The sequence below is a fragment of the Pteropus vampyrus genome, unplaced genomic scaffold, assembly GCF_000151845.1.
Source record: "Pteropus vampyrus isolate Shadow unplaced genomic scaffold, Pvam_2.0 Scaffold347, whole genome shotgun sequence".
Taxonomy (NCBI): Eukaryota; Metazoa; Chordata; class Mammalia; order Chiroptera; family Pteropodidae; genus Pteropus; species Pteropus vampyrus.
In genome coordinates, this window is record NW_011889128.1 from 1,806,284 (window position 1) to 1,830,821 (window position 24,538).

At 52.9% G+C, this 24,538-nt stretch overlaps 5 protein-coding genes across 10 annotated transcripts in view; 3 read left to right on the forward strand and 2 right to left on the reverse strand.

Annotated features, from left to right (window-relative positions):
* The first annotated feature begins 4,829 nt into the window (after positions 1–4,829).
* CORO1A (coronin 1A) lies at positions 4,830–10,507 on the forward strand. 3 transcript variants are annotated; one of them, XM_011378736.2, is made up of 12 exons: positions 4,859–4,976; positions 5,976–6,114; positions 6,572–6,770; positions 7,992–8,114; positions 8,213–8,342; positions 8,429–8,613; positions 8,774–8,893; positions 9,116–9,220; positions 9,322–9,467; positions 9,584–9,641; positions 9,754–9,969; positions 10,284–10,507. In XM_011378736.2, coding segments are annotated over exons 2-12 (1,389 nt in total). In that variant the 5' UTR covers positions 4,859–4,976; positions 5,976–6,112; the 3' UTR covers positions 10,389–10,507. The 3 variants fall into 3 exon arrangements, with proteins under 3 accessions (XP_011377039.1, XP_011377038.1, XP_011377041.1); XM_011378737.2 differs by lacking the exon at positions 5,976–6,114 and having other exon boundaries at positions 4,830–4,976; XM_011378739.1 differs by lacking the exons at positions 4,859–4,976; positions 5,976–6,114 and adding an exon at positions 6,121–6,256.
* A 2,107-nt stretch (positions 10,508–12,614) lies between these two features.
* On the reverse strand, positions 12,615–13,957 carry BOLA2B (bolA family member 2B). Of its 2 annotated transcripts, XM_023522422.1 has the most exons (4): positions 13,821–13,957; positions 13,242–13,519; positions 13,059–13,156; positions 12,615–12,757 (listed from the first exon to the last, which is right to left on the reverse strand). In XM_023522422.1, the coding sequence occupies exons 2-4, from the start codon at positions 13,302–13,304 to the stop codon at positions 12,658–12,660; spliced, it is 261 nt and encodes an 86-aa protein (XP_023378190.1). In that variant the 5' UTR covers positions 13,305–13,519; positions 13,821–13,957; the 3' UTR covers positions 12,615–12,657. The 2 variants fall into 2 exon arrangements, with proteins under 2 accessions (XP_023378190.1, XP_011377042.1); XM_011378740.2 differs by lacking the exon at positions 13,821–13,957 and having other exon boundaries at positions 13,242–13,592.
* Positions 13,592–16,885, forward strand: SLX1A (SLX1 homolog A, structure-specific endonuclease subunit). 2 transcript variants are annotated; one of them, XM_011378742.2, is made up of 6 exons: positions 13,592–13,957; positions 14,454–14,505; positions 14,618–14,944; positions 16,304–16,431; positions 16,594–16,681; positions 16,755–16,885. In XM_011378742.2, the coding sequence occupies exons 1-6, from the start codon at positions 13,770–13,772 to the stop codon at positions 16,782–16,784; spliced, it is 813 nt and encodes a 270-aa protein (XP_011377044.1). In that variant the 5' UTR covers positions 13,592–13,769; the 3' UTR covers positions 16,785–16,885. The 2 variants fall into 2 exon arrangements, with proteins under 2 accessions (XP_011377044.1, XP_023378189.1); XM_023522421.1 differs by lacking the exons at positions 16,304–16,431; positions 16,594–16,681; positions 16,755–16,885 and adding an exon at positions 15,518–16,295.
* Positions 16,886–17,028: 143 nt separating this feature from the next.
* On the forward strand, positions 17,029–20,987 carry LOC105304571 (sulfotransferase 1A1-like). Its single transcript, XM_011378745.2, has 8 exons — positions 17,029–17,847; positions 18,541–18,716; positions 18,820–18,945; positions 19,035–19,132; positions 19,669–19,795; positions 19,897–19,991; positions 20,473–20,653; positions 20,785–20,987. The coding sequence occupies exons 2-8, from the start codon at positions 18,569–18,571 to the stop codon at positions 20,895–20,897; spliced, it is 888 nt and encodes a 295-aa protein (XP_011377047.1). The 5' UTR covers positions 17,029–17,847; positions 18,541–18,568; the 3' UTR covers positions 20,898–20,987.
* Positions 20,988–21,145: 158 nt separating this feature from the next.
* The window catches only part of SGF29 (SAGA complex associated factor 29), a 28,714-nt gene continuing 25,321 nt past the window's right edge, over positions 21,146–24,538 (reverse strand). For both annotated transcript variants that reach the window (XM_011378743.2, XM_011378744.2), the window contains exons 5-10: positions 23,924–23,988; positions 22,819–22,948; positions 22,602–22,748; positions 22,426–22,461; positions 22,159–22,321; positions 21,146–21,349 (exon numbers count right to left, since the gene is read on the reverse strand). In XM_011378743.2, coding sequence (XP_011377045.1) covers positions 21,233–21,349; positions 22,159–22,321; positions 22,426–22,461; positions 22,602–22,748; positions 22,819–22,948; positions 23,924–23,988 — 658 coding nt within the window. In that variant the 3' untranslated portion in view covers positions 21,146–21,232. The remainder of the gene's footprint in view (positions 21,350–22,158; positions 22,322–22,425; positions 22,462–22,601; positions 22,749–22,818; positions 22,949–23,923; positions 23,989–24,538) is intronic.

Here is a 24,538-nt window from a genome sequence, read left to right on the forward strand (position 1 = left end):
TGTTATTGAATTGTATGAGTTCTTTGTACATTTTGGATATTAGGCTGTTATTGGAGGCATTGCTTGCAAATATATTTTCCCATTTGAGTGGTTGTTCCTTTACCTTCTTGATGGTTTCTTTTGCTGTGCAGAAGCTTTTTAGTTTGATGTAGTCTCATTCATTTATTTTAGCTTTTATTCCCCTTGCCTTTGAGGTCAAATTTATAAAATCCTCTTTAAGTCTAAGGTTCATGAGTTTAGTTCCTGTTTTCTTCAATGCACTTTATTGTTTCACTTCTTATATTCAGGTCCTTAATCCATTTTGAGTTAATTTTGGAGTGTGGTGATAGACAACAGTCTAGTTTCATTCTTTTGCAGGTGGCTTTCCAGTTTTCTCAGCACCATTTACTGAAGAGGCTTTCCTTTCTCCCTGTATGTTTTTGGCTTTTTTGTTGAAAATCATTTGCCCATATAAACATGGGTTTATTTCTGGACACTCGATTCTGTTCCACTTTTCTGTGTGTCTGTTTTTCTGCCAACACCATACCGTTTTGGTTATTGTCACTTTGTAGTATAATTTGACATCGGGCAGAGTGATGCCTTCAGCCTTGTTCTTTTTCTCAGGATGGCTTTGGCAATTCGGGGTCTTTTGTGCTTCCATAAAAATCTAATGATTTTTTTGAACCTAATTTTTAAAATCTTCTTTTACAGTTGATTTGTTTGGATCTGATTCTAAAGAAAGTCTGTGTATTACAGTTGGTCGATATATTTTTTAAGACCTTTTTAATATGATTCCTTCCTCTTTTTTTTTAGGCGAGGCAACTCTTGGTTGACCTCACAAATTGCAAGGATCTTGTCAGCTTACAATCCCTTATTTATTTGTTTGTTTGTCTGTTTATTTATTTATTTTTATACCTACAGTACCTGGTCTTCCTCGGTGGCCTGACCCTGCTTAGCTTCCAAGATCAGACGGGATCGGGCTTGTTCAGGATGGCATGGTCGTAGATCCCTCCTTTTTTAAAATGCTATGTATTTGTTGAAGCCAGATCATTTGTCCTATAAAATTTTCCAAGTTCTAGATTTAGGTAATTGTTTCCTTGTGGTGTTATTTAACCTGTTCTTCTGTCCCTTATTTATTATAAACTAGTAGTTAGATCTGGAGACTTGATTAGATTCAAAATGATAAGGATGGTGATTTTGGCAAGAAAACTACAAATATGCTGCTACATATTATTGCATCATTTTATCAGAGGCACATGATGTCTGCTTGTCTTACTTTTTATGATGTTAAGATTGACTGCTGGGTTCATTTTTTTAGGTGATCACGGAAATTTGAACATAACTTGGGTATTAGATAATGTTAAGAAATTATTGTTAAATTTTTTAGGTGTAATTATGTATCACATAATGGTATTGTGCTTGGTAAAATAAAAATTCTTATCTGACATGCAATAACATAGATGAATCGCAAAACATTATGCTGAATGAAAAAAGCCAGATGCATTATGTATGATTTCATTTGTATGGAACATTCTAGAATAGGAAAAACTAATCTATACTGACATAAAGCAGATCTGTGGTTGCCTGGGGCTGAGGGTAAAGATCGATTGTAGAATAGCATGAGGAAAATTTTTAGAGATGATAGCAGTATTCCATATCATGATTATGAGGTTAATTATAAGGGTTTATATCTTTGTCAAAACTAATTGAACCATGCACTTAAAATGAGATGTGTTTTATTGCATGGAAATAAAGATGAACTTTATTGTATGTAAATAAATTTGATTTTAAAAGGGAACAAGGTTACAACTGGAGTAGAAAGAATCCATTCAAAATAGTCACAAAACCATAATACCTATGCGGAAAATAATCTAAAGTTATACAACACCTTTATAGAGAAAATTATAAAATTATATTAAAGAACATAAAAGAACATATAAATATATAGAAAAATACATTACATTTGTGGATGGAAGTCTTAATATTCTTCCCAATTTAATCAATAAAGTTATGCAATTTTATTAAAAATTCTAAGAGGTTTTTAAAAAGTCTTTATCTGCCAGAAATAAACACTGAAGTATTTAAGTCGAAATGCTATGCCGTCTAGGATTCGTTCAATAGATTCCAAGAAAATAACGTGGAACAAGAAAAGAATCAATATCGGCTGTGTGTTGATAACTGTTGAAGCCTAGTGATGGGCACATACTCTAGAAAGGGGGCAATACTCCCTTTGTAAGGTGAGGAAACAGCACTAGGCTGGGGTGGCAGGAGATGGTGAAGCTGTGGGTCCCCAGGTCTGTCTGCCTTCAACATGCTCTACAGCCTCTTTAGGGTGGGACAGACCAGAGAAGGCCTTGCAGGCTTTGCCAAGGAGTTTGGACTTTATCCTGTGTTCAGCATTCACTCTCTCTTTACTGTATGAATTTGGCAGCCTGGAAGGGCCTCTGGTCCTGTCTCCCTTTATGATGGGTGTACCAGTCAGAACTCTTTCAGTAGCAAGAGTGAGAAATCCAACTCAAACTTAATGTCCTATGGAGAAAAAGGAAGTTATGCCTTATGCAACAGAAAGGTTAAGGGGTTCAATGCAGCTTGATCCATGTACTCAAACGATGTCATGAATGTGTCTTCAAATCTTGTGTCCTCTGTGGAAGCTCATTCTGGCCAGCTTTTCCTACATAGTGACAAGATGCTCACTACTAGTGCTGGGCTTACAGCCTGTCAGCTTACTAAACCCCAGTGGAAAGAGGAGCTTCTTTTTCCTAGCAGTATCAGTAAGTCTGCTTCTCATTATGTAGACCTGAGAATGCCCAACCCCGAACCAACCAAAAACAGTTGCTTTGACTGGGGAAGCATGCGCCATGTGCCTACCCTGGACCTCCCCATGAACCTCAGGGATTGCCAGTGAGGAAAGTTTTGTTTCCCAAAGGAAAATCTGGATGTGGCCGCCAGTAAAGAGGGGATGGTAAGATGCTGGGCCAGCAGCACCCTGCAGGAACACCCTCCAACACCCCTCATTGAAGACGTGAACCCCTTCTTAAACACACAGAGAACCTCAGGGCAGGGCCTTCACTGCTCACCGTGGAACTAACTCTCACTCTTGTGATCACTGGGTATCACTTTCCCATCACTTCCACCACGGGCCTTGCATCTGTCCCCTGCAGCAGCCCCATACCTGTCTGCCCCATCTCGCGCTGCAGCCTAACCAGACGGTGAAAGCGGCATCTGTGCTCCCCCAACCTTTGTCTCTCCAGGCCTGTCAGGCTCATTGCCTTTGTGGATGTGGTTTTCGGGTCCCTCACCAACATGTTTGTTCTCTGCTTGGAAATTAAGTGCTCCAGGGCTGAAGGCAGTGTGTGCCTGAGTTTCCTCTCTGTGAAATGGTGGTGGTATCTGCCACTAGGGGCGTTGTGAGGGTTAAATGACAGTAGCGTATTTTTAGTGTTTAGAACACTGCCTGGCACATAGTAGTCACTCAATAAACACCAGCTGTTATTCTTATCACTGCAACTGGAGACTGCACAGCAAAGTCCCTGCCCAGCCTTGCCCAATAGCGGGCTCTCGGGTACAATACAACCCACTGGTTTTTACAACAGAATAATCTGTAGAACACTTTCACATACATTGTCTTATTTGAGCCTCATAGCTTTGTGAGGTGGGCAGGACAAATTGTATTTATCCCCCATTGACAGATGAAGAAACTGAGGTTCAGAGGAGTTGGACCTCTTGCCCAAGATCATTCAACCAATCAGTGGTGGAGGTAGGATTTGAACCTGTATCTTGGAAAAGCCACATTATGGGGCCTTTGCTCAGGCTGTCCCTCAGCCTACAAGACCTTCTCTAGTCGCACCTGGTGGCTCTTTCTCATCCTTTCAGGTCCAGCCCAAATGTTCTGTAAATAGTAATAATGATAAAAGCTAATCTTTATTAAGCACTTACTATATTCCAGATGAGGCGCATAAGGCTTTTCTTTCCCCATTATCTTACGAGGTAGGTATGACTCTGTTACAGAGGGGTAAACTGAGGCTGAGAGAGATTAAGTAACATGACCAAGGTCACTCAGTGGGTGTGACAGCCAGGAGCGAAACTCATAAAGCCCTCTGATTCTAGAATAGACCTTTCGTGCCCTCTGCATTGCTACCTCCAGAAGCCGGTCTCTGTATCCAAGGATGGGCACAGATCCCTCCTTCCTCCCAAGTCTGAAGTCCGGGCTTCCACCCCTGCCTAGCTCCCTCCGAGCTGTCATTTGCTCCCCTCATTCCAGCAGACTGAGAGCTTTTCGGAGGCAGGAACCTGACTCATTCACCTTTGTAGCCCCTGCACAGACAGGTGCTCTATATGCAGGGCAAAGGTGCCCCTAAATGAAGTCATGAGACCTAAGAGGTTAAGTGACTCTTCTGAGGCAACTCATTTGTAAATACAGGAGCCTGTGCAAGACCCGGGGTCTCCTGGGTGCAGGTCCGTGCGGGGCTCTCCCTCATTCTTGCCTGGTCCTGTGCTCTGCTCCGGGTCTGTGAGGAGAGAGAAGGCAGCATAGCCTTAGCCGGCGGTGGTCATGGGGGCCTGTACGAAAGCCTGATGGGCCTGATGTGCCTGATGCCAGGCAAAGAATGGCAAGTAGGCTGGGAGAGGACTGAAGGAGGGAAGCAGGAACAAGATATTTTTGCGTTTTGACATTTAAAAAGTGCGGATTAGATTGTCAGCAACTGGCCAGCTGAGTCTGTCTTGGTTTGGAACTGGCAGCGCAGGGCGCCGAGCTTCTGGGCAGACAGAGGGAGGAGAAGGAGGCTGCGGGCTGGTGGGGCGAGGCGGCGCCTCCGCGGAGGGAAGGGCTCTCCCTTTAAGAGCTCCGCCCAAAGGGGCGCTGCCACCCCTCAGGAGGCGGGCAGCCGCCGCTTCTCATTCATTGTCTTGACAAGAGCATCCTCAGCAGGCAGTCTCTGGCTCCTCCGGCGCCTTCCTCCTCCTTTCCCTCCTCCATTTGGGGGTCTCAGCAGCAGGTAAGCATGGAGTCCCCAGGGAAGGGACTAGGCATCACTGCCCTGGGCCACCTGTGGGGCAGGCATGAGCTTGGCAGAAGCTGACTGTGGGGGTGGATGGACTGTCAGAGCAGGGCTGGTGTTGGGATGAGGACAGAGCTCGTGCTCACCCTGTGTGGAGAGGATGAGCCTGAGGGTGTGGGTGCACGTGGGAGGGTCCATCTGTGTGTCCAAGAGCGCCACGGAAGAGGCAAGGGTGAGAGGCCACGGCAACCAAGATGGAGGTAGGGGAGCCAGGGATCAGGACACATGCGGCCAGACTCTCCCCAGAATGGGAGTCTTTGGGGTGGGGGTGGGAGGCAGGGTGGGGTGAGCCTAGCCGCTGCCCTGAGCTTGGAGACAGGAAGGGGTTCAGAGCAAAACAAGAAAAGACCAAGTTCCCCTTTTGGTGGTTTCCGGGCCTGGTACCTGCGGTGGGGGAGGAGGCTGGGTGGGGCGATGGCTTCCTGTCCCCCAACCTCCAGTTTGGGCCTCCCTGCTCCCCAGACCCAGCTTCTCACCTGGGAATGACCCCCTGCCCCCAGACTGTTTCTCCTCACAGTGACACATGCTGCTCACTGGGAGCCTCCTGGAGACTCACAGGATGGACCAGGGGGTTTGGAGCCCCCAGTGAGAAGGGCCAGGCCCTAAGGCCTGGCAAATGGGTAAAACTGGGGAGGTGGAGTAGAGGCCCTGGCGAGGGTGCCCTCCCAGCAGGCGGCATAGCCCTTATGCTCCCCAGGCCCCCATCTTGGTGCTTAGGGAGCCAGAGGCAGTCCCCTCGTCTCTGCTTACCCTCCACCTAGCTGGACCTCAAAGAAGTCAGCATCAGCCTCTCCCTTCCTGTGTACAGTTCCAGTGGGGGTGGAGATGGCTCTTAGGGCACCTGCTTAAGTGGAGGCGAGACGCAGAGGAGTGGGGAGGAGGAGAAGCGGAACTGGAGCCATCCGCCTGAGCCATCTGCCCCTTTCTGGTGCCTAGAGACCTACTGGGGAAGCCATTCTGCCACTGAAGATGTGCCTCCTGGGCAGGCCCACGCACCGCTTCCCTCTGCGTGTCCAGCCCTGTGCCAGGAGGCAAGGGAGGCCAGCCCTGCCCCTGCCTATAGGAAGCTCCCCATGTGGGTATGAGGGATGTGAGGTCCAACACTGAGACTGAGAGAAACCCCCTCCACACTGTCTGCACTGAAGCCCTGGAGTGTGAACCTTCAAAGAGAAAGGCTGTGTCTGTCAGCCAGCCAGTCATTTGACAAATCACACTAGGTGCTGCCTCACACCAGGCCCTGCTGTGGAGGCCCAGGGCACTGAAGGGAGGCCTGAGGGGGTGTGGAGAAGGTGGGCCTTGCAGGTTAGCTGGGAGTGAGGAGGGGTGGGGACAGCAAGAGGCGGGTGAGGGGAGCAGGATGTCAGTTACAGAAGAGAGTGAGGGGCAGGGAGCCCTGGACTATGATGCTGGAGACAACAGCTGAGACGTTAAGCAGCAAGCTGAGGGGTGGTCTGGGGGAGACTGGGAACACCATAAGGTCAGAGTCGACCTGAAGGGAGAAAAGCTCTCAACCCCAGTGCCACCCCCTCCAGGATGAGCCGGCAGGTGGTTCGCTCCAGCAAGTTCCGCCACGTGTTTGGACAGCCGGCCAAGGCCGACCAGTGCTATGAGGATGTGCGTGTCTCACAGACAACCTGGGACAGTGGCTTCTGCGCTGTCAACCCCAAGTTCGTGGCCCTGATCTGCGAGGCCAGTGGGGGAGGGGCCTTCCTGGTGCTGCCCCTGGGCAAGGTGAGCCTCTGGAGCCCTGGGAGCAGCATTCCTCCACCTAAGGTGGCCTCTGGCCATCCAATGTCCCCCTCAGGGTCATGATTAGGTTACTGTCAGCAAGCCTTCCTAGGCCACAGTGTTGGCATCTGTAAAACTGAGCTGGGCCAGATGAGCCTTAAGCTTTCTCTAGCTCTTATATGGAAGCTGAAGCTCAGAGGGGAGATGACATGAGAATGATCACACAGCGAGTGAGTCCTGAGACCCAGGGTCTCCCCAAGCCTCAGCTAGGGCTTTCTCCTTTCAGGAGCACAGAGAAGGCAGGGCTGGGGTCTGGGCAGGCCCAGCAGTACTCTTAGGGTTGGGAGGAACTCCGGGTCTCGGCCTGTCCAAGCCTTTGGGAACCCAGCAAGCTCTGGCCCCCAGCCCATAGATAGGGATGATGTAAGAGGCCCTTGCCCCTGCCCCAGCCCTGCCTTCCTTCTGATCCTGTCCCCCTGCTGTCTGTTGACCCCCACTCCTAGCACAGTCCTGTGCTCTTGGGGGGTGAGACAGGAAGGGGAGATCAGCCCTAAGTTGTTACCTTAAAAGGGCCGATGGAAGCAAAAAGAAGAGGAAGTGGTTGTCAGGGTGAGAGCTAGGCCCTCTCTTCACTCAGGAAGCTCTCTGCAGCAGCTGTCCCCGGAAGTGGCCATTTCCAAACCTCTGCTCCTACCTAGGGGCCAGTTATGCCAGACTTCCCCGATCTCTCTCCATTTGGAAGGACCCGTGCCCACAGCTCCACCATTCACACAAAATTCCCTGGGGAATCCTAATCTCAACACAACTGACCTCCCACCCCAACCTGTCCCAGGCCTAGGGCTTTGGCCTATTTGCCATGGAAGCCTCACTCAGGGAAGCCGCGGTGGGGGTGCAGGCCCTGAGGGCACGAATGAGAAACTGAGATAGAGATGGCAGGAACTTGGACGGGGTCTGACAGTAAGGCAGCACCAGGACCCAGCACGGCCCTCGTGCCCAATCCTGCACCCCCAATCTGTGCTTCCTGTGGCCAGCCCTCCTGAGTTTCCCTGAAAGCTCTGGCATGAGGCATACAGAGGACCAAATCTTCCCACCCTGGACCTGCTCTGCCTCCCAGGGATCCTGCATCCTTCCTCTCTGTGTCTCTCTGAAGGGGCATGGAGTGGGGGATGGGTTGAGTTTGGAAGGCAAAAGCACCTCCCTCAGAGGCCCTTCTGTGCCCTCTAGACTGGACGTGTGGACAAGAATGTGCCAATGGTCTGTGGCCACACAGCTCCCGTGCTGGACATTGCCTGGTGTCCGCACAATGACAATGTCATTGCCAGTGGCTCCGAGGATTGCACAGTCATGGTAAGTGAGTGGTGGTGGGGACACAGGGGCAAGGAGGGGACTCCAGGACAGGATCAGACATTTGGAGCTCCCATGATTCACTCACCCCTTCTCTGCAGGTGTGGGAGATCCCAGACGGGGGCCTGACACTGCCCCTGAGGGAGCCCGTTGTCACCCTGGAGGGCCACACCAAGCGCGTGGGCATCGTGGCCTGGCACCCCACAGCCCAGAATGTGCTGCTCAGTGCAGGTGCCTGGGGGGAGAAGAGGGGCGGGCTGGTCACCTGACAGCGAGCAGGGAGGCTGAGGGCCTCTGACACTGGGGGCATCACCCAGGTTGTGACAACGTGATCCTGGTATGGGACGTGGGCACTGGGGCTGCCGTGCTGACGCTGGGCGCAGACGTGCACCCAGACACAATCTACAGCGTGGACTGGAGCCGAGATGGTGCCCTCATCTGCACCTCCTGCCGTGACAAGCACGTGCGCATCATTGAGCCTCGCAAAGGCACTGTTGTAGCTGTGAGTTGCTATGCACTGTGACCTTTGACCCCGGGACCTTCACCCCTCCTACCCACCACCAACTTGGCCCCTAGATGCTGCCCTCTCTTGCCTCTGGCTGGGGTCTGGCCCTTACGATGTGTGGGTGTATGCCTAACCGACCACCTCCCTTTCCGTCCAGGAGAAGGACCGTCCCCACGAGGGGACCCGGCCCGTGCGTGCCGTGTTTGTGTCAGATGGAAAGATCCTGACCACGGGCTTCAGCCGCATGAGTGAGCGGCAGGTGGCGCTGTGGGACATGGTGAGTGAGGGCATGGAGCAGAAAATCAAAAAACGAGGCTTAGTCTCTGCCCTGTCACCTGCTTGGCTGCGTGCCCATGGGCGTGTTTATCCACGGTAAGATGGGGGTTTCCACTGGTTGGTCTGTGAGGGTCCCCTCAACCCTGGGTCACTTCCCAGTGAAGAGCACCACCCCAGGGCCTGACATGGCCCCAGTTCATTGTCACCTCCCACCTCTCTACAGAAGCACCTGGAGGAGCCGCTGTCCCTACAGGAGCTGGACACGAGCAGTGGCGTCCTGCTGCCTTTCTTTGACCCTGACACCAACATTGTCTACCTCTGTGGCAAGGTGGCTCAGTTGCGCAGGGGCTCAGGGGAGGGAGGTGGACACAGGGACTCGGCTAGAGGCCTCTGTTGGTGTTGATCCTCCCTTACATTCGCCATCTGCAGGGTGACAGCTCTATCCGGTACTTTGAGATCACTTCCGAGGCCCCATTCCTGCACTATCTCTCTATGTTCAGTTCCAAGGATTCCCAGCGTGGCATGGGCTACATGCCCAAACGTGGCCTGGAGGTGAACAAGTGTGAGATTGCCAGGTGACTGACCTCTGACCCTGATCTGAACATGCTCCTTGGCCAGCACTGACCTATGCTGACCCTTCAGTCCCAGCCCAACTATGCTGTGGGCGCTGCTCACCTTCCTGTTTCCACAGATTCTACAAGCTGCATGAGCGGAGGTGTGAGCCCATTGCCATGACAGTGCCTAGAAAGGTGATGCTCCCATGTCCCTCCCTGGGGTACAGGCCAGTCACTGAGTTTGCAGAGTTGCAGGGTGGTGGTGTGGCCTAAATACTCTCTTAACCAGCCCTGACTTCGCCCACAGTCGGACCTGTTCCAGGAGGACCTGTACCCGCCCACGGCAGGGCCTGATGCTGCCCTCACAGCAGAAGAGTGGCTGGGGGGTCACGATGCTGGGCCCCTCCTTATATCCCTCAAGGATGGCTATGTGCCCCCAAAGAGCCGGGAGCTGAGGGTCAACCGGGGCCTGGACACGGGGCGTAGGAGGACAACACCAGAGGCCAGTGGTTCTCCCAGCTCGGTGAGAGGTGGATGGGAGCCTGGGCATCGGGATGGGAAGATGGGGTAGGGCAGGGGCTGCTGCTGACGTGGTCGTTGGCCCAGTGGAAGAAGGCTGGTGTTTGAGGCAGCCCAAACTCACAGTGGGGCTGGGAGTGGGTGATCCTGAGGCCTCAGGAAACAGGTTTCAGGTTTATAGGCCTGCAGCAATTTGGGCAGCAGCTGGCTGAGACATAAAGGCCCAAGCCCTAGGGCTCTTGGGAGGGGTCTTAATGGATGCCAGGGTAAGAGGAGCCCAGGATGGAGGTAGGCCTAACGCAGCGCTGGATTCCCCAGGATGCCATATCCCGGCTGGAGGAGGAGATGAAGAAGCTCCAAGCCATGGTGCAAGAGCTACAGAAGCGCTTGGATAGGCTGGAGGAGACAGTCCAGGCCAAGTAAAGCACTCCAGGGCCTTTGGCTGGGGCCTGCCACATTGCCTCCCTCTGTTCCATTCACATTCCCACTCGTCAGGCCACAGTGGCAGATAAATAACAATAAAATGGCTTTATTTTCTGGTATCTCTCATACTCTGATGACTGGTCGCCTGAATGCTGGGTCTGCTGAACTGACCTGCCACGAGCTTCCTCCTCTGTAGCCTTGATGAGACTGACCCATAGCAGGAGCTGAGGATGCCTCTGAATGCCATAGACCATAGAACAGGTCTTGGTGGGTGAGAGCCACCCCATACTGAAATGGGTTGAGGGGCTGCCGTTTTCCAGCTGGCAGGTCTGAGCTACTCAAGGCCCTCGCCTGGGGCCTCAATAATTTCCACGTTTACTTCAAATCTGCCTTTTCTAGTGAACCACATCAGGTTGCATGCAATTGTACTGACACTGTTGTTTGTGGGAAAACAATGGGCATTTATGTGACATCTTTCAAACTGTAGGCCCCAGAGATCAAAATAAGGGGTCCCTAGGTAAGGAGAAAACTTAGAACCATAGTAATGGCCCAATCCTAGCTTACAGGTGAGGAAACTGAGGCACAGAATAGGCAAGGTGCTCGCTGAAGGGCAGATTCTAAGTCATGTTCTCAGTCTCCCCTTCTAGTTTAGAGCCTTCTCTGCACAGTGCTGCTGCTCTTGAGCCCTTACTGTGGGTTCCACCCCAAGCTGGCCTCTGAGAGAGAGGAACCTGAATAGGTCTGTTAGGCCCTATCAAGTGGGGACTTGGACGTGAGTTTCTGATGTCCAACTTAGCGAGTTACCCCCTGAGCTGGGACACAGGACTATTAGAGATGGGTGTCATGGCCACATGACTTGGTTCATACCGCACAGGGACCACAGAAAGGACTAAATGTCCCATTTGCTGCCCCTCCTCCTTCTTCAGCATACCAGAGAAAACCACCTGGGCAGAGAGCTGTGAGGCAGCTGTAAGAATATCCCTGTCTGCCCAATTGGGTCTCACCCTCTATGTAAGCCATGTGACCCTGGACAAGTCACTTCTTTCCAGGCCTCAGTTGCCCATCTATAACATGGGTAGGGATACCATCACAGCTCTGTGAATGCAGTGGGTGCATCTAATCAAGGGTGTGGTAAAGAGAATCAGAAAATCTAGAGCCTGGGCCTGTCAGAGGCGAGGTTCCTCCTCTGAACCTTTCCTGTACAATGGGGATGGCCCTCTGGGGTCCTTTTGAGTAGACTCAGTCACTAGCTCTCTTCCTGGCCCAGGAGAATTGAATATTCAGGAAAGGATCCCTGGAACCCAGAAAGGTTAACTTGTCATCACACCATGACTTCCAGCTTGACCAGTCCATTCTCCCTCTGACAGAAGCAAGAGAGGGAGACGGGGTGGATGGGTGGACGTAATTTAGGGGCTGAGACTGGCCCTGAAAACACGGGGGAACAGGATGGGTGGGACAGTTGAAAATTGCAATTTCGTACTCCCCAAAGACCCTGGTTCCAGCTGGGCCTCAGGAACCTCATCTGTGCAAGGCCTTACCAATCGGGGCACCTGTGTTTAAGCCGATACTAGAGGCATCGCCAGTCCCAATTTTGCAGCTCAGGTCAGCCTTGTTTTCCTGCTCTATCCCCATCCTCTGGCCACACCTCCACTCCTGAAAACTAGTCTCCCCAGTTGCATCTGTGGCGGCATCAAACCCAGGGCTAAAAGGGCACTGGACCTTCTCCAGTGGGCCAAAAAATATCAGCATTGCAGCTGTTGGGGAACCTCTGCTGGGGTACCATGTATCTGAAGCTATGAAGGGCTGGGGAACCTGCGGGGGAAGTATGGAATCCTCTATTACGCTTCTGACATCAGGGTGATGTTGGAGAGAGGGAAAGGCTTGTTGAATTGGCCTGAAACCCTGAGCACTTTCTCATCTGTGCATCTTGAAGGCCGGCAGAAGGCAGGAACCCCCAGCAATAGTCAATAAATACGTGGTTTGGTTGGGTAGTGGCAGTACCTCTAGGGAGTCCACCAAGAATGAGAGAAAAGGCCCATGAGGCCCACCCTGAAAGAGGCTTTAAGGATTGAACTTTCACTTTATAAGTGGGGACACAGGCTTATGTGTGGAAATGAACTTGCCCAAGGTAAAACAATGGAGAGTGGTGCAGCAGGGAGAAGCCAGGCCCTAGACAGGCTCGGCGCCCCTTCCGCCCTCCCACAAGCAACACACCAACCAAGAAGCTGGCCCTCATTCATAATTTAATGACTGTACAGGTCCCGGTTCCTTATTTCTGCCGCTCATGGGCCCACTGTTCTGGGGTCAGGGTTTTCTGCTCAAAGGCATGGATGTGCGGGAGCTCTTCTGCTAAGCATGTGTTCACCAGCCTAGGAGAGAGATGGGGTTTGGAAAGGGCAGGCCAAGGCCTGAGTCACAGTCCCCGAAGCTAGGGTAACCCAAGAGACCGGAGGTGTCTCGCAGGTTGTAGTCCCCAGGATCTGGGAACAAGAGAGGCAGGGGGCCCAAGTCTCAATACTGAAGCAGGGGCGGAAAAGTGGGGATCCTTGTGGTCGTGGTCGACGGTGCTGGGGCACATTGGCGGGGGTGAGAAAGTTAGGTTGAGGGGGGTGGCCGGGGTTGTAGTCCCGGGGCTGGGACCGCGCTGAGCAAGGTGCTCCCGGGCCTCACCGGTGTCTCTGAAGCAGCGGCTTCCCCTCGAACTTGGTCGACACCACTAGGACTCGGAAACTGGACGCACAACGGTTAGGAGTTGTATCCTCCACTTCCTATGGGGCAGAATGGTGTGGATGGTGCCAAACCTCCCCGCAAGAGCCCTCATCTCGCTGGGTGTATCCAGGCCCCTCAACTCACCACGTGCTCTGCCTCCAGGTCCCGCTGCAGCTTCTCCCGGAGGTACTCGGCGCTGAGTTCCATGGCTGCAGCCCAGCGGGGGCGGCAGTCCAGCGGGGACTGAACCCCAGGCTCGGACCCTGGTCACACAGCCTCCACTCTTACTGGAGCCACTTCCGCTGAGGTCCCTACTTCCGCCCTTACTAATGCGTCCGTAAACTCAGCACTTCCGCCCCCACGCAAATCCAGCTTTCCAACCGTCCTGGGTTTCCGCGCTTATCCAGTCAGCCAATCAGAGTCTGCATAAGGGACGGAATTGGCCCGAGCCGACGCTAATTGGTCCCCGCCGTCTGCACAGCAGCCTGGGTTTTGTGGGCCGGGTTGGACACCCTAGTTCCAGCAAGGAGAGGGTGTATGAACCCGCGTTGCTGTAGCCTCTAGATTATCGGAATTGCCCCCAAGCGCTTTTTCCTGGACAAGCATCTTGTGGTTCTGGCAACCCAGCCCTCCCCGAGGTCAGAGGCTACAGCAATTAAACCGCAAATCCCGATGGGCCCCGCGGTGGGTTGGGCGAGGCCCGGGCGCTTCTTCGGCGTCTACCTGCTCTATTGCCTGAACCCTCGGAACCGGGGCCGCGTCTACGTGGGGTTCACCGTCAACCCTACTCGTCGGGTGCAGCAGCACAATGGGGGCCGCAAAAAAGGTGGCGCTTGGCGGACCAGCGGGCGGGGTCCCTGGTAAGAGGGGGCAGGTCACAGTAGAGAGGAGGGCTTCAAGGAGGAGGCGGGGCCCGGCGGGGGATCAGCCAGTGTCTGGTTGGGTAACAGTGGGCGGGGCCAGTATGGGGGCCGAAGAACAGGCCTCGAGTAGCTAGTGACGTGGGCGGGCCTATCCCAAGGGAGGAGCCTGACGGGGAGGCGGAGCCCTGACGTTTTAGTCTTGGTCCAGCGACCGGGGGTTGGTGAACAAGGCTGAGATGGAAGATAGCTTGGAAGCGAGAGGAACTGAGGAGTGCAGTTAGGTCCCTGTGACTGGAGGCGGAGCGCGAGATTGGCAGGTGCAAGGGAGTGGATCTCTATGAAGGGGGCAGGGTCTCGTGGACCAGGCTAGAGGCCGGCTGTGAGGACTCCACTCTTGGGCAAGACTGGAGGCGAACAGTGATGAGGGGATTCGTCTTGACACGGGGTGGGAAGAGATGGGAATCACAGGCCACACCCTCGCTCTCTTCCCTAGGGAGATGGTGCTCATCGTGCACGGCTTCCCTTCCGCGGTGGCCGCCCTTCGGGTGAGGAAGGAGACCGGGTGGGGGGATGGCGGGAAGATGGGCTGGGGCTTGGGGCTCTCCTCGGGCGGCCCCCTTCGCTGGGCGACCCTGAAGCCCTCACTCTTGCCCTTAGTTCGAGTGGGCCTGGCAGCATCCGCACGCCTCGCGCCGCTTGGCGCACGTGGCTCCGCGTTTGCGCCGCGAGGCAGCCTTCGCTTTCCACCTGCGAGTGCTGGCGCACATGCTGCGCGTGCCGCCTTGGGCGCGCCTCCCGCTCACTCTGCGCTGGCTGCACGCGGACTTTCGCTGTGAACTATGCCCGCCACCGCCGCCGCACGTCCCACTGGCCTTCGGGCCTCCGGCTCCCGGATCGTCAGCCTCCAGGTGCCACGCCAGTACCTTTGCCGACACCGAGCCCGACGCCGAGGCCTGCTGCTCCCTGTGCGCGAGCGCGCTCCAGGTGCGATGCTCCACCTGGTCTCCTGGTCTGGGCGGGTCTAGGGTTCACACGACTTAGGATCAAGCTGTTTGTTGAGGGACCAGGCAGCCCACTGACACCCTCTGGCCGCTCAGCTTCCATCTGTAAAATGGGGATAATAGTGCTTGTGGCCATTCCTCCACACTAGTACGCTTCTGTTCAGGGCCTTTCGCTGGAATGTTCTTCCCTAGACCTTCGGTCTTGATAAAATATCACCTTTTTTCTGCGAGGTCTTCCTTGACTCTCTATCCAAAAATGCAACTGTCTTGCATATTTCCCCTGCCTTATTTTTTTTTTTTTTAAAGCCTTAACACTTATTATTTTTTGACATACTGTATAGTTGACACTTGAACATCATGGGAGTTAGGGGCGCCCACCCCCTGCAGTTGAAAATCCACCTATATAACTTGTTACTCCACTGAACTGCAGCCCTCCCCCCAAACTGCCTCAGGTGCTCTAGTCCTTTATGAAAAATGGTATAGAATAATGCGTACAGTAGGCCCTCTGCATCTGGGGATTCCAAGCCCTGGATCAAAAATACTATTTTCAATCTAGGGTTGGTTGAATCCATGGATACAAAACCTGAGGATATGGAGGGCTGACTATATTGGGAAAAAATTCACATGTAAGTGGACCCACGCATTACAAAACTCTTCAAGGGTCAACTATATTTTATTTATCTTATTATTAGTCTCTCCCACCCCCCACATGAAACTCCACAAGGGCAGTTCTTGTTCACTCCTGTAGAATAGGGTCTGGTACAGAGCAGGTGGCCAGTTTAATACATTAACTGAAATGAAGAGTCTGACTTCTGAACTCTCAGAAATGTAAGTAAATTACGCTTGCTTAATGACGGCATACGTCCTGAGAAATGCGTCCTTAGGCTATTATATGGTGCGAACATTGCAGAGTGTACTTACACAAACCTAGATGGTGTAGCCATCTATACACCTAGACTATATGATATACCTTCATCAAAAATGTGGTTTGTTGTTGACTAAACGTTGTTATGTGGCGCATGAGTGTGCTTGCCATTCAGAGATTAAGCAACCTGCCTGAGGTCACTTAGCTTATGAGGAACTCTAGGTCTAGCTGCAGTGGCCATGCTGTTATATAATCACTGCTAATACTCAGAGAAAATACTTGCCTGTGGGCAAGTATTTTATACCCTCTGTGCCTCAGTTTCCTCATCTATAATATGCAAATAAGAGTAGACATGTTTCATAGGATTGTTTTACGTAAAGCCCTTGGAACGATGTCTAGCCCATAGGCATTCTTTATGAGTGTTAGCTATGTCGTTACCCCCCACTTTCCCTGTTACATACCTGCCACCTCTGACAGGATGAAGAGGGCCCCTTATGTTGCCCCCACCCTGGCTGCCCTCTAAGGGCCCACGTGATCTGCCTGGCAGAGGAGTTCTTGCAAGAGGAGCCAGGGCAGCTTCTGCCCCTAGAGGGCCAGTGCCCTGGGTGAGTGCTGTGCTCCCACCCCATCTTGGTTTACCTCTGGGAAGACGGTGCCCAGTTGTCCAAGTCCAGGCCCAGGGCAGCTGAGTCCTCATCTCAGCACCTAGCCTGGAGGAGGCTTGTGATCCTGACTCTGTATCTCCCACCAACTGCATCCCTTGGTAGCTGTAAGAACTCACTGCTCTGGGGAGACCTGATCTGGCTGTGCCAGATGGGCACCAAGGAAGAAGAGGAGGACTTGGAATCAGAAGAGGTGAGAGGTGGCTTTAGCCCCTACCCTACACTGTCCCCTGGGCTGCCTTTGACCACCCTTCTTGTCTCCACAGGAACACTGGACAGACATGCTGGAGACCTGATTTTCAGTATACCCAACCCTTCACCCACTTCTTTTCTTTGCCATCCCTGCAGGTCTGGGCAATTTTTACTTGAGTACAATAAAAAGTCTGAATTAAGGGTACCTTCTGGCGTTTGCGCGCGTGCGTGTGTGTGTGTCTAGGAGGCAGAGGCCCTGCCAGTCACTTGGACCTGAGAAGAACAGAGGAGGGGAGAGGGTCTACTGCCCCGACCATGGACCAGCCTCTCTTCTGCCTGAAGGCCTCTCTGCCTCAGCTTTCCCCAGCCCTGCCTCTGAGGTCACAGTTCTGAGAGTTCACCTACCTCCAGTGCAACTTGACTTTGGTCTTTAATCCAAATAGAAAAGATAAAGGCCAAGGCCAGGGAAAGCAAAACGTCTTCTGGGGGTTGTTCTTACACTGTCCCTGAGTGAGGCCCCACAGGAACTGTGGAGCTGGGCTCATTTCTCGGGTTATTAGACTCCAGTGTCTTTGCTCTTTCCCATCCTGTGCAGCTTCCAAAAGAGTCTGCCCTGCCCCAAATCCCATCACGCTACCCACCCACATTGCTCTGGACTGGCCTTGTGGTCTGAGCCAGAAGTTCCTGGAATGCCTGGGCTGCGGGAACCTGTGGGCCACTGCTGTCCGGAATCCTTGGTGTCTTCAGACTGGCCTGGAGCCCGCAGGAAGGCGAATGTCGCACCTTTCCCCTCCACTCCTCTGTGTCCTCTCTAGACTGGGTTCATTAGAAAAAGCTGTCTGTTGGCCTGCCCTGCAAGCCTGGAGTTTAGAGTATGGGTCATGAACCTGAATTATAGCTCAAAAACAAACTATGGGCCTTTTTGTCTAGTTTCAGTCACATATTTTCTACATACTAAACACATCTTGGATTTTCAGGTCAGTCTAAGTTTGATTCCGGGTGAGGTGTTAAGTAAGGATTGGGTAGCACAGAAGGGCCCTCCCACTTGAAACTCCACCCTTTCCTTCTTGGAGGATAGCTGTTAAAAGTCCAGTTCTATATTTCCCATACTGCATTCAGAGTTAGCCACAGCACGGAGCAGTCTCGAGGCCAACCCAGAGAGTTCAGGTGAGCGCTAGGATGGAGGCAGGCTAGGCCAGACCTTCCTCACCCTGCACTGTTAGCCCCTATTCTATCGATTTGATCTCTCTGTTCCTGCCTCTAACAGACCTTTCCCTTTCCCCCATAGAAATCTCAGCTCAAACCTGTCCTGAATCCCTCTGTCTTCTGCTGAGTCAATAGTTTTGCTCATTCACGTACCTGACTCTGTCCCTGAAAACAAGCTCAGTTGGCTGTGTGGCTGGCAAGTGGAGTCACAGGCCCAGCTGGCTTTTGGGAGGATTCCAAATGCGAGGGGCCTAGGAAGCTTGCAGGGAGGACTGCAGGGAGCCCACCCAGAGCAGACCCAGAGCTGCTGCAGGCAGTAGTGAAAGAAAGAACACTAGCAGGCTCCAGAGAGGGAGTTTTCTCAAGTACACATTGGAATCTGGAGAGCTTCCAAAAAGCTCTCCTGGGATTCTGGGTCCCACCACTAGATAGTGATTTAATTGGTGTGGGGTATGGCCTGGGAACATATTTTAAAGCTCTGTAGGTAAGGTGCAGCCAGAGTCTCATGACCCAGCTGCACAAGCATTAGGTCTGGCATGAATCCAGCCCCAAGACTCACTAGCTCTGTGTGGACAAGCTCCCCAACTTCCTTCAGCCTGTTTCTTTATTTTAAAGCAAGAATTCAACAGATGGCATTGTTGTGATGTTAAGTAGGCACTACTCTGGCCCCTGACACCACAGCATGGAGCCGATCCAGGACACCACCCGCCCGCCACTGGAGTATGTGAAGGGGGTCCCTCTGATCAAGTACTTTGCAGAGGCATTGGGATCACTGCAGAGCTTGCAACTCAGGCCCGATGACCTGATCATTAGCACCTACCCCAAATCTGGTAGGTGATGAGGGCCACCCAAACCTCTCCTGGCCTGCAGTTCCCACCTTGGACCAGCAGGAGCATGCCCTCAGCCTTGCTCACCTCCCATTTCCCTCTCCAGGCACCACCTGGGTGAGCGAGATCCTGGATATGATCTACCAGGGCGGTGACCTGGAGAAGTGTTGCAGGGCCCCTATCCTAACGCGGGTACCTTACCTTGAGTTCAGAGTCCCAGGGCATCCCACAGGTATGTGCCAGAGTGCTGGGGGCAAGTGGAGCAGAGGGAGGTAGGACCTGGGCTCCAGCTCATCAGACCTTTCCCTACCCATGACTTAGGTGTTGAGGTTCTGAAAAATACACCAGTCCCACGGCTCATCAAGACACACTTGCCCCTGGCCCTGCTCCCCCAGACTCTGCTGGATCAGAAGATCAAGGTAAGTGGCAGAGGGAGCCAAGGAAGGAGATTGCTGGGGCCATCCCAGCTTTGGCTCTATCTTCTGGGAAGGTCTCCTTACTTCTTTGAGCCTGGTCTTATTTTAAAGAGGGAGAGGTCATTAACCTCATGCTCTGGTGGGGTCAGAGGGCCAGTGAAAGTGAGACTCCTCTGTGCAGAGTCTGGGTGCTCGCAGGCCCGTGGCGGAGGAGGCTGGTGAGAACTCTGCATGCCTTGTTTCAAATCTGGGTGTAGTGGCATTGAGGGGATTGGATTAGTATAAAATACAGTTCCTGGGACCTTGGCATCAGAGCAGGTTCACATCCCAGCTCAGTCACACACATACCATGGGAACTTGAGCAAGTCAGTCTCTAAGCCTGTTTCCTTCTTGGCCAAATCAAGAGAACCTCCTTTGCAGGGATGCTGTGAAGGGTGGATGCCTAGCACTTGGAAGAATGTCTGGTGCCTGGCGTGCTGTGTGATGATGGTGCCAAGGATGTGTGTGTGTGTGTGGGGGGGTGTCTTCTGCTTCTCTAGGTGGTCTATGTTGCCCGCAACGCAAAGGATGTGGCTGTCTCCTGTTACCATTTCTACCGCATGGCCAAGTTGAACCCTGACCCTGGCACCTGGGACAGCTTCCTGGAGAAGTTCATGGCTGGGGAAGGTAGACCTGGCTCTGGAGAAAGGGAAGTGCGTAGAGCTGAGGGGTAGCTAACTAAAACTAATACCAACCTCCGTGTCTGTGCCCTTTTTTCCTTTCCCTAGTGTCCTATGGATCCTGGTACCAGCACGTGAAGGAGTGGTGGGAGCTGAGTCGCACCCACCCTGTTCTCTACCTTTTCTATGAGAACATTAAGGAGGTGAGACCTCCTGGCACCACTTCGCTCTGTCTTGCACATGGGGAGGCAGGAACTTTGCAGGGACTTGTCAAGGCTCTCTGAGCCTCCCTCCCCTATGACAGCCCCATACTAGTCCTCCTAGACCCTCCACCCCGCCTTCCCTGCCGCAAACACAGAGCTGTGGTGCCACCTCAGCAACAGCACTCTGTACAGTCTCATCTCTTAACATCCAAGTCAGCATCACGGGCAGTCATCGATCATCTATTTATTGCTAGTGGGGCCACAGTTATGATGGAGGACTCTCTCTGCTCTCACCCATAAAGGAAACAGACATAGCTTTTTAATAGATCACAGGGCAGAAGGCAATTAATTTTGCCCAGGGATAGAGTACCAGAGTCAAGGAGCAGGGTTGGATTGGACAAGAGGTTAGAGAGAGGCCTCCCTTTTTGTCTGCTCAATGAGCAATCCAAAGCTCCACTGAAGAGCCCCTCTGCTGCTCCAGAACCCCAAAAGGGAGATTCAGAAGATTCTGAAGTTTGTGGGACGCTCCCTGCTGGAGGAGACAGTGGATCTCATTGTGCAGCACACATCGTTCGAAGAAATGAAGAAGAATACCATGACTAACTACAGCAACTTACCCTTGAATCTCATGGACCAGAACATTTCCGCCTTTATGAGGAAAGGTGAGTGTCTAGCAGGATGGGCATATGGGGAGGTGACTATGGGAGCTGTAGCTAGAGCTGACCCTGAGCCACTTGGGGCCTCCTCTGCAACCAGGACCTCAGCCCCCTTCCTTCCCTCCCTACCTCCCTAGGAATCACGGGAGACTGGAAAACCCTCTTTACTGTGGCCCAGAATGAGCGCTTTGATGCTGACTATGCTGAGAAGATGGCAGGCAGCAACCTCAACTTCCGCTCAGAACTATGAGTGTTCACTGAAATCACTCCAAAGAGAGTGGTGTGAAACCAGCCTGATCACGGCCTCAGGAATAAAATATGATTTGTGTTGCATGGAGAACCTCTGTTGGAAGCAAAGAGCAAACCTGAGCTAAAAAGAGTAAATGCCTACTGGGACTAAATGAGGCCACCCCCCACTGCGGCCTCCCGTTCCCCCAACTTGCCCTATATGGGGAGTGGGAAGAAGAGTCTGGAAAAGTAAAACCCAGGAGACATGGGCAAAGGGGAAGAATATTTATTTGATGACACAATTGTTTGTTGTGCTCCCCCTTGAAGGTGCTGGGAGATTGAGTCTGCCAGCTTGCTTCATTTTTTCTTGGGTTCCTTACAAGCCACCACATACCTCTGGGCCACATTGAGGGGAGGAGAGTAACCATCTGCATAGGATGTGTCTTCGAACAGGACCGAATAGTCATCCTGGGGCTGCGGCAGATGGCAGACAAGAGGGGCTGGTCAGAAACCCCCAAGCAAGGACCCCCAAGCCTAGACTGATAGGAACCTCTGGTGTGTGGGCTCTAAGCCTTACCTGTCCTCATCTTCACTCAAGAAGTGTAAATGTTTGAACCCAGTCCCTTATACTAGAGAACTCTTCTCAGCAACAAAGGGCCAAGGGCGGGGGATGAAGGACAGGGAAAAGGGGACTTGCTGCCTACACAGGCGGGCTATAACTGAAGGGTCTGGTGCCTTTCAGGGACCCTATGTTAAGTGGATCAAGGACAACCTGGGGGGGCAGCACACAGGGGTCCTGGAGGAAGCGGGGAGAATAGGCTTTAAACTGCCATCGGTGATGGGTGATCAGGGTGCCAGCAATGTCACAAGCATGGAGGAAAAACAGCCTCGGGCAAGGAAAGGGCAGTGGTGCAAGGGCTGGGGGCTGGAAGATGGCCCCTGGGCACGGTGCTTTCCGTACTGGGGCTCATGCTTCCCATCTCAATGCAAAAATGAGGTCAGGCTAGAGGACAGACACAGCAGGTCCAAGCCACTCAGGTCTCACTAAGGCTCTGCAGGTCGGAAAGAAGAAGGTCGGCTGGCACTGCCTCGAGGACAGGGCTGGAGGGGAGTTACAGGGAAGACCAAGCAGAAGAGAGACGGCAGCTCACAGGACTCTCCCAGCTCACAGAGGCTGTGAGATGTGGACAAGAGGAGAAGGAAGTAGGAAGATGATCCCATGACCTTTCTGGTCAACCTGGTGCTGGAATCATGGACGGTCACTCCCGTGGAGGCTGCCTTACCCTTTGTGGGGGCGTGTGGATCAGGGCACGGTAGAAGCAGGTGGTCTGGGGATACAGGGCTAGCACGAGCTGCTCCTTCTGGAATAAGGCTTCGGGGTCCGTCTCAGGGTTGGCTTTCCACTGGGGCAGGGGGATGATTCGCCGCCGGCTCAGGGTGTGTCTCCTGGAGGGGCACTTAGGTCAACCCATGGCCAGGTAGGGGGCTCCTTGCCAGCAGCGTGACTGTCCCCCAGGCTTCCCTTGTCCCTCCCTGGCCAGCACACTCACTCTTTGCCTTCTTCATCAATGTCATCTACCTCATACCTGCGGGCGAACAAAAGAACAGTGGATGCAGGGAGGTGCGCAGCACACGTCGGGGACTGAGGAGGAGGGTTGGGAAGCAGCCCAAATAGCCTGCTCTTTATATGCTGTCCCCGTCCCCAGAGGGCTGGGTGTCCACTCACTTGTTGGTGGCATGGCTGTAACTGACCACCTCAGCCAGGATCCACTGCTCATCCCCATCCACGGCCTTCACCCGGGCAGCCACTTTATCTCCAGGTTTGGCCACATAGTCCCCAGACGCTGGAATGGCCCCACAGAGTGGGGGGGGCCTGAGGGTAGAGTAGAGTGTTAGTCCCAGCCCCACACTTGCCAGCTCTCCCTCCCTGGGCCTGCCCTCACTTGTCACCAGGCTTCCCGATCCACAGGGGCAGGGTCATGGCTGACTGCTGCAGCAGAGTCATCAGCACCCCCCTCCGCATGGTCTTCCGAGGGGGCTCCGAGTCATTGTACAGGCCTGCAATCTTTGCCGCTGTGGGAAGAAAGTGAGCCCCTGAGGCACCAGGGACAGGGTGTCTGCCCCCGGCCCCCCCCCCCAGCATGCCTGCACTGAGCTGTCAGAGGAGCTCAGCTCCACCTCCCAAGTTAGCACCAAGGGCCCATATGTGATCCCTGTCCCTTCCACTAGATGCCTGTGGAAAAAGAAACGACCAGGCTACACTAACGGTCTGGTGAGAGAGCAGTTTACTGCATACCCTTGGCGGCGGGTGGGGAGGGCGGAACGAGAAAGGGCAAGATGGGGAATTCTGAGGTGCTGGTCGTGTTGTTTCTTGATCTGGATGCTGGTGCTGGTTACATCCATTTGTTCAGTTAGCAAAAATTTTAATGAGCTGTATGTATACTTATGTGTACTTTTCCATTAATATGTTATAATTCAACGAAAAGTTAAAGAACTATCAAATGTGGAAAGAGCCCTCACTTCCTCTGGCATGGATCAATGCCCCCAGTCCACTTCAAACCCAGATGGCAGTGTGACATTTTTTTATGGGCAAGGAGTCTGTCCACCTTGGGTTCACTGAAAGGGCGAAAGGTGAGAAAGCCAAGGCGGTCTGGAGAGTTCTGAAAGCAGCGCCCTATGTAAGCGCCATCTGAAAGGCTGGCTTCAAGATAGCCACAGTGTGGCTCTCGAAAAACAGCCAGGTTCATACCACAGCAAGAAATGGAGAGAGAGGGGTAGAAAGGAGGATGGTGACAGCCCCAGGGAGCAGAGGAGGGGGAGAAACCTGGTCTGCAGAGGGAGAACACAGAGATCCTGCCTCTGGAATGGAATGACTTCCACTCCCTTCCCAGTCCCAGGCTGCCCAGTGTGCTTTTCTGTCAGAAGTCCCTGGACCGATCACACCAGGCTGAGGTTCCAGGCTCCCCTGACAGAAGATGTGACTACTGCTCTCAGAAACCCTCGCTCCGCCTGGTCAAGGAACACAGAACTAACTTGTCTCTAACTCACCAATTCGCCTCTCTTCCAACAGCGATTTGATTTCTGCAATCTTATCTAGGGCTTTCCGGAGGATGCTGAGGGCGGGGAGAAGGGAAAGAGGAGATCTGGATTAAACACAAAGCACAGACTTCCTCTTCTGGTTATGGCAGGCTGGGTAGTAATTCAGACCAACCCTCCTGCCGAAAACTATAAACCCTATGTAGGTGGTTTTTAATCTTACAGGCAAAAAAAATCCTGACAAGACAACAGGAAACAGCAGGCTAAAAAGCCTCAGAGGATCCTAGAGAAGAAAGCAAAGCGGAGAGAACTGCCTTTGCCTGAGTGCATCTGACAAATCCCAAAGAAATGTCACTGACTGCGGGCAGCCTCTGGCCACCTCTTGAGATTCAGTAGATAGAAGAAACACTTGGGGTCTGCTCAAGGTGGGACATGTAAAAGGACGCTGGGGAGTTGATGACTCAGCAGGACTGGGGATGAAGGGAACTCATCCCTGAAAGGCTGTAGCCCCAGGAACCTTTGAAATTAGTTTATGGGGGTTCCAGATCGGCTGGGGCAACCTGGCAGAAGCGAACACAAATCTTTGTCAGAAGAAGGCTTCTTCATCCCAGACCTTGAAGAATCATC

Excerpts from the sequence above, each read along its gene's own strand:
- CORO1A (XM_011378736.2), top strand. Across the intron at positions 6,771-7,991 it reads TGGTGCTGCCCCTGGGCAAG|ACTGGACGTGTGGACAAGAA; the intron begins GTGAGCCTCTGG and ends TGTGCCCTCTAG. Across the intron at positions 9,642-9,753 it reads CCATGACAGTGCCTAGAAAG|TCGGACCTGTTCCAGGAGGA; the intron begins GTGATGCTCCCA and ends CTTCGCCCACAG.
- SLX1A (XM_011378742.2), top strand. The coding sequence starts at position 13,770 with ATGGGCCCCGCGGTGGGTTGGGCGAGGCCCGGGCGCTTCTTCGGCGTC. Across the intron at positions 14,506-14,617 it reads CCGCGGTGGCCGCCCTTCGG|TTCGAGTGGGCCTGGCAGCA; the intron begins GTGAGGAAGGAG and ends TCTTGCCCTTAG. Across the intron at positions 16,432-16,593 it reads CTAGAGGGCCAGTGCCCTGG|CTGTAAGAACTCACTGCTCT; the intron begins GTGAGTGCTGTG and ends ATCCCTTGGTAG.
- LOC105304571 (XM_011378745.2), top strand. The coding sequence starts at position 18,569 with ATGGAGCCGATCCAGGACACCACCCGCCCGCCACTGGAGTATGTGAAG. Across the intron at positions 18,717-18,819 it reads TAGCACCTACCCCAAATCTG|GCACCACCTGGGTGAGCGAG; the intron begins GTAGGTGATGAG and ends TTCCCTCTCCAG. Across the intron at positions 18,946-19,034 it reads AGTCCCAGGGCATCCCACAG|GTGTTGAGGTTCTGAAAAAT; the intron begins GTATGTGCCAGA and ends CCCATGACTTAG.
- BOLA2B (XM_023522422.1), bottom strand. The coding sequence starts at position 13,304 with ATGGAACTCAGCGCCGAGTACCTCCGGGAGAAGCTGCAGCGGGACCTG. Across the intron at positions 13,157-13,241 it reads ACCTGGAGGCAGAGCACGTG|GAAGTGGAGGATACAACTCC; the intron begins GTGAGTTGAGGG and ends TCTGCCCCATAG. Across the intron at positions 12,758-13,058 it reads CCGCTGCTTCAGAGACACCG|GCTGGTGAACACATGCTTAG; the intron begins GTGAGGCCCGGG and ends TCTCTCTCCTAG.